A 6,593-nucleotide genomic window follows, 5' to 3' on the forward strand; every position below is an offset into this window, starting at 1 on the left:
AGTTTCTTCCGTCCGATTTTAAATGGATGAAAAGACAAGTCATCAACAATCCACGGAGATGAAGAGACGAGATAACTTTCAATGTAAGAATCAAGACTCATCATAGAACTTACAGTTTTGGCATTAAATATCAAGCCAACATTAAATTACAAGCTAAAAATTTCCTTTTCTAAAGAAATATAGGTCATAAAAATCTACAAACAATTCATAATAAGTTGTCATCCATAAGGAGAGCTTAGATTCAAATAAACTAATAGGAAACCGAAATGGACGGATTTACTTATTTGCACAAAGGCAATATGTCGAATTGAAGCTAAATAAGGCTAAGGTCACACTTGATTGTTACCGGATAACATGTACAGGAGTTTCTTAATGAGAAAAAAGTTTAACTGCATGAACAAGTAACCACTTGCCGTGCCAATAAGCAATGAAAACCAAAAGTCAATTAGAATGCAACTTAAAATCAATTTGATCACTAGTGATTCAAACTGTTGAGCATAAACGGTCATATCAAGAAAAAAAACTCATGCAATCTTCCAAGGTGCTAATTGTATGAATTGTTTAGTTTACTGAATACAATTATAGATTTATATTCTTATGGTTATTTGTGACGAGTATTCTGCAAGCAGGAAGTCATTATGATGAATCCAATAGAATAAACACACATTTCCACTCAACCAACGAGGACATAAGGTCTCTAAAAGTGCTAGAAACCTTGAAATAGCAAGCAAAATGAGCATTGTCATGGAAATCTATCTAATAGTACGTTTAGGTGGTTGGATGAAAGGCAGTTTAACTGATAACCACCAAGCTCATAGATGGGAGAGGTCTTAATCTATTGCAATGATAAAAAAGCCAACAGATATATACAAAAGGAAAACAGGATACAAAGCCAAAGCTTTTCTTCTGGGATTTACTGCTGCACTCATGAAAGGATATGCTGCCCAACAGCTCCATGCCAATGTAATGGAGACCACCACTAACTTAAGTATAGCATTGCTTACCAACATGCCAACTAGGGCTCCTACATCCAGGGGGAAGAGACAGTAGCCAAGAAGACTCAGACTTTGGAAGAAGATAATATGGCCACCCTAATAAACAAAAAACATATCATCACAATCCAATTTACCAAACAAAACTATAGGACAAAATAAAGCAAGAAAAAAAATGAAACAAAAAATAGGCATTGTAGGTATGCCAGGTTGCTCACCAGAAGTAGTACATTCGTTGTCAGAATAATAGCACCAGCAGCAAGGATTGCAAATGCAACAGCAAAGACTTCAGACTAAATATGAGCACAAAAGCATCAAAATATGCAATTTATCCAAGGAGAAGATTTTGACAACAAAACAACAAAATATTGGGAACCATTAGAATTAATCATAAAGGGACAGAAATCACAGAGAAATAAAACAGGAGAAGCAATGATAGAAAGTAGAAAAAAATACAGAAAACTGGGGTATGCCAACTCAATGGACCGCTCTCTTGAGCTTTGATTAAGGATCAAACAACTGTAAGGCAAAAATCTGAGCAACCCAGTTCATTTGTTGATGACCTGTTCTCAGCAAGTTAAAGAAAACTGGTTCAAAGCATTAGTCTTTCTCTCACATACTCATCTCCTGGCTCAAGAAAACTGGTTCAAAGCATAAGTCTTTTCTCACATACTCATCTTCTGGCTCTGTACAACTTTACCCTAGTATCTCTCCCACTAGTATCAAAATGGATTTCTCATCCAAAGCAATGTACTGTTGAGATTAAGCACTGATGGCAGCAAGTATCATAAAGTCTCTGGTACTGACTCCACTAGGGATTTAGCTTCAGAATTAGAAACACTCTTAAGACCACCAAACCCAACCAACCGGATGGTTTCTATAATCCATTTTGAATCCCAACCACTTCCCACCAATCGATTCGGCAGCCTTATGTTTACTCAAACTTTTGTCAATTGATTGACAATGCTTAATTGATTGGCCAATCGATTTGGCAGCCTTCTGTGCTCTCAAAGAAAGTATGTCAATCAATTGCACCAATCGATTGACAATGCCCAATCGATCGGCCAATCAATTTGGCAACCTTCTGTGCTCTCAAAGAAGGCCTGCCAATCAATTGCACCGATTGATTAGCAATGCCTACTCGATTGGGTAATCAATTTGGGAAGCAACTGTGTGCTCGGACTTGGTTACCAATCGATTGGCAATCCTTGTCAATAGATTGATACACCATTTGGTCAATAGATTGATACACCATTTGGCCAAACTCGGAATTCCGGGTTTACACCAATCGGTGATGCCAATCCAGGAATTTGAGGTTTAGGGTTTTAGCTCACCTTTCACCAATCAATTGGTGAACCCTAAAATAGGATTTTTCATCCCTAGACCCTCAAGCACATACCTCCCTTTAATGTACCAATTGAACCCAATCTACCTCATTTCAGTTGAACCTCCTATTACCTGGATTTTACACCTAGAGCTTCCTCATTTCTGGGTGTTCATTTACCCTTACATTCGCAATCTGCTCAGGTTTCCACCTATTGCCAAAAATTCGGTACTCGACCTTCTTGGTCTTTCCTCGCCTTGTATCCGATCTTCCAACCTACATGAACTTCTTGCCAAGAACTCGGCCCTCGACCTTCTTGGATTTTTCTTTCCTTGCTTCGGTCTTCCGGCCGGCATGGACTTCTTCTTGCCATGATTGCACCGACAGTTTCAATGATCTGGTCTGAAGAAAAATTAGTTGAAAGCAAAAGATTCTCCCCGTGGACATTTCAATCTTTAGGTTTTGAGAAAATTACCCCAATACCACCCCCCAACTTTGTCATTCCTCCTTGTAATCAGTATCACCATTAAGTCATTGACTAATAGTCCAGCAACTTGGAAGATGGAATGATGTAAGATGCAGTGACATGTGCCATCCATAGTAAAACAACACTGTCCCATTCTTAAGCATAAGCAATCCAGAAGACACAGGGTTGCCACAAATTGCTGCCTGATGAATACTAATCCATAGAGACGGGGGAAACTTTGATTAAAGATATTACAGAAAACTCCTATAAGAAAAAGAGAAATACAATAGAAATACAATCGTGAAAGAACATAAGTATCTAATCCTTAAATATTTGCTGAAAACAATGGAACAATGAGCAGAGAAGAGATGAAAAAGAAAGAAGAGGATAGGTGGAAGAAGGACGAAAAGAATGGAAAGAAAATCTTTTTCAAGTTATCTGCACCAGATTCATGCTACCAAAAATTACATGTCTACATAAAAGCACTAGCACCCGAGTTGGAAAAAAGTCAAGATGTAAAGATGGAGGCTTGAATGCCATTAGTAAGAAAACAATTCCTCTAAATTGAAATTTGTATTATTTCTTAAGCAAGTTGCCAAGTTAAATAAATAAACCAATTTCATCATGGTATGACCTAATAAAATGGCCGACTCTATATACTGGGATAAGACTTGGTTGTTATTGTATGACCCAATAAAATGGACAAAGGCTCTTAGGGCAGTTTTTATTTATTTGGGGGTAACAAATGCAACAGTATAAACAATATTATCACCATATGCTTTCTGATAACTATGACCACATATAATTTGTTTCCTAAATCTGGCATATATCTCCACTTTCTGATAATTATTATTAAGAATAATTTCCTTTCTAACACTGACATATATCTCTCACTTATGCTTAGCGGAACTCTCAGTTTAGTGCACACAAGTAGATAAGAAAATTGACTCTCTAGGATGACAAACTTCAAAATCATAAAGTGCTTTCAAATGCATCCGAGGTGTCCGCTTAGATTGTTTGCTCAAGGGACTGCTTCGCCTACCTCATGCGGCCCCTTGCATGTGGTCATTTCAAAAAAAAAAAAAAAGAATCTAAGTGGACGATACATATAGTTTAGGCAAGCAAGTGAACAGGAGGTTAAAATAAACCAGATTTGTTTTTTAAACAAAATTAATTTTCCTTAAAGTTATTCTCCTCACATGAATTCCTCTCTCATGTGGACAACTGGCAAACAACAGAAGAAAGCAGATTTCTTATTCTTCCTCATTTTACTACTGTGAATTCTTCTCTTCTTCAAGGTGAGGTCTCCAACTTCTAATTCTCTTCTATAGTCCTCATATCCTTTAAACATTCCAATTCTTTCCCTTCAAAGGAGCTGCTAAAATAGTTGTTGGAGACGACAATTTTCTTCTCACTCTCCAAAGGTTTCTCTATCTTCTTCTACATATTTCTCTTATCTATTATTTGTCCACTCTAATCATTACACCGTTCTCCTCAAAAACAACAGCTGAAATAACTAAAGATGTAGAAATCCTCCATTCTACAATTTTTGTTCAACTCCACACTACTCTCTCAAGTTTGTGCCAACTATTCTTGTTCCCATTTCTCAAATTGCTTAATTCAATATTTTAATCTTCTTTAACTTATTATTTCTTTGAATATATTTATTTTATATAGGATCCAATAAAAGTCTCTAATTGGGTCTATTTGTTTAGTGTTCATCATTTAGTCAATTAGAGATTGGCAACATTGACATGTGAATCTTGATTAGATGTAGACAAACAGGGTCAACCGATCCTGCATGGAGATATGGAAAATATCTACCTAACAAAAACTATGCTAATACCGTTGTATGCAAGCTTTTTGGGAAGATAATCAAGTTAGAAGTCCATAGATTAACACGATGCCTTGCTCATATTCAGGGTAATTTTTCTTGATGTCTAAAATTTGCCTCTGTGACTATGAAAGTTTGCTTTGAATATGTAGAGAAGACTGAAAAAAAATGATCACAAGGAAAAGCTATTTGATGACGGAAAGGTAGAGGTAAATATTTGTATGAAGCAAGAGATTTAAGAAATGGGTAGTAAATGGTCAAGAACTAAAGGAGTAATGAATTTATTCACAACTAGTGATCCAGAAATAATAGTGATGTTACAAGACTCAATAAGCCAGAGCAACATAAATGATAAATTTGCCAAGGAATAAAGAGCTCAATAAAAAAAATGTGGATAAATGATTCGATGAAGTAGGCACCCAATTTCATTTGACTACTTTAAAGACTTCTGGATCATGGTAGAGACAATTGGTCAATATCATCCTAGGCTACATCGCTCCAACTTAACATGAGCTTGGTGAACCTTTGCTCAAAAGTAGTAGTAAGGGAAAAGAAAATTTGCAAGCACATATAGATGCTTGGTAAAAAACTGGTTACACAACCATGTTCGATTCATGCCAGATAAAAAGGATCAGGACAACAATGAGCTTGTGTGTAAATTGTGATTAAGCACAATTTTCAATCCTAAAAAAACAGATTAATCTTGTGAGGCTACAGATATTTTGGGTATGTAAAATGCTAGCGTGTGCGTTTTGAAAATTTTCAAACTAGAAAGCATGAATTTAGGAAAGTGAAAATCAGGTCCGCTATTACAAAAATTTCATTAAAAAAAAAACAATAATCCGTGATACCGTGATCGATATCCAAAGGAAGAAAACTATATTAAACTATAAACAAATCAACGCAGGAGCTGGAGATCTGATGTTACCTTCTTCACCGATGCAGACCAAGAAAGTGTTAATCCGAGAAACACGATGAAGAAGAATGGACCCCAAAGATCCCAATCCCTGAGTGCCCTTCCCGGATCCTCTCTAAACGGATTCGGGAATACAACCAGCTGCAGATTGCTCACGATCCTCGCTAGATCCCGCTTCACGGTGTCCCAAACCGGCTCCGTTAGCGTGTTGGCGGGCGAGCCGAAGGCATCTGCAGAGACGCCGGTCCTAGATCTTCCAGCCGGAGCAGCATCGACCGGCACAGCCGGTACGACCGGGGGCGGGGAGGAGGATGGTGGCACCTTCTGGTAGGGCGGCAAGGAGGTGGAGGAATGGGAAACGGGGATGGAGGCGCGCGGGGGGCTGGGCGGCTGGGCAGGGAGTACGGTGGCGACGTGGACGGGGGCGTTGAAGAGGTTCTCGATCTCGTCGATGTCGGACTGTGAAGAGTGATGAAGGGGGATGGTGTCCTCGTGCGACATCTTCGCTGGCTACAAAGGTGGGGCGGCGCGACCGCAGGGCCGCAGGACGAAGAGCAAAGCGGAGGGTTGAAATCCGGTTACCCAGATGAGGGAGCGAGAATTGCGTTTTCTTAACGTTGACGAGGGAGACAAAAGAGTTGCGGGTTGCGGGTTGCGGGTTGCGGGTTGCGGGTTGCGGGTTGCGGGTTGAGGCACCCGCCAGAGGAGGAAGGGAAAAATAAGAAATGTATGGATCCGACCCGCCGAAAGTCTTCACGCGGCTGCGAAGTCCGAAGGAATAGTGATCCGAACTCCGACTAGATGCTGTGTTTGACAAGAGGCTCTCTGGCTCTGTTTTGTTTCAAATAAAATATTTTTTAAAAAAATAATTGTTTATGATTTTTTTTAATATTTAATATGATATAGAATCATTGTCAATTGAATTGTTTTTATTGGTCAATAGAAAATATTACATTTTATATCAAAATTATTTTTAAATAAGCCGTCTGTTTACACCCTCTAGTGTTATTGATACGGTAAAGTAGAGAAAAATCTCAATGATAACTTTTTCATTTCCTACA

At 38.5% G+C, this 6,593-nt stretch overlaps 1 protein-coding gene across 1 annotated transcript; it reads right to left on the minus strand.

Moving 5' to 3' along the window:
* Positions 1-642: 642 nt before the first annotated feature.
* Positions 643-6,131, minus strand: LOC121984144 (protein YIP4b-like). The gene is made up of 3 exons (XM_042536949.1): positions 5,545-6,131; positions 1,211-1,285; positions 643-1,091 (listed from the first exon to the last, which is right to left on the minus strand). The coding sequence occupies exons 1-3, from the start codon at positions 6,031-6,033 to the stop codon at positions 831-833; spliced, it is 825 nt and encodes a 274-aa protein (XP_042392883.1). The 5' UTR covers positions 6,034-6,131; the 3' UTR covers positions 643-830.
* Between the last annotated feature and the right edge of the window lie 462 nt (positions 6,132-6,593).

Source organism: Zingiber officinale, chromosome 5B (genome assembly GCF_018446385.1).
Source record: "Zingiber officinale cultivar Zhangliang chromosome 5B, Zo_v1.1, whole genome shotgun sequence".
Classification (NCBI taxonomy): Eukaryota; Viridiplantae; Streptophyta; class Magnoliopsida; order Zingiberales; family Zingiberaceae; genus Zingiber; species Zingiber officinale.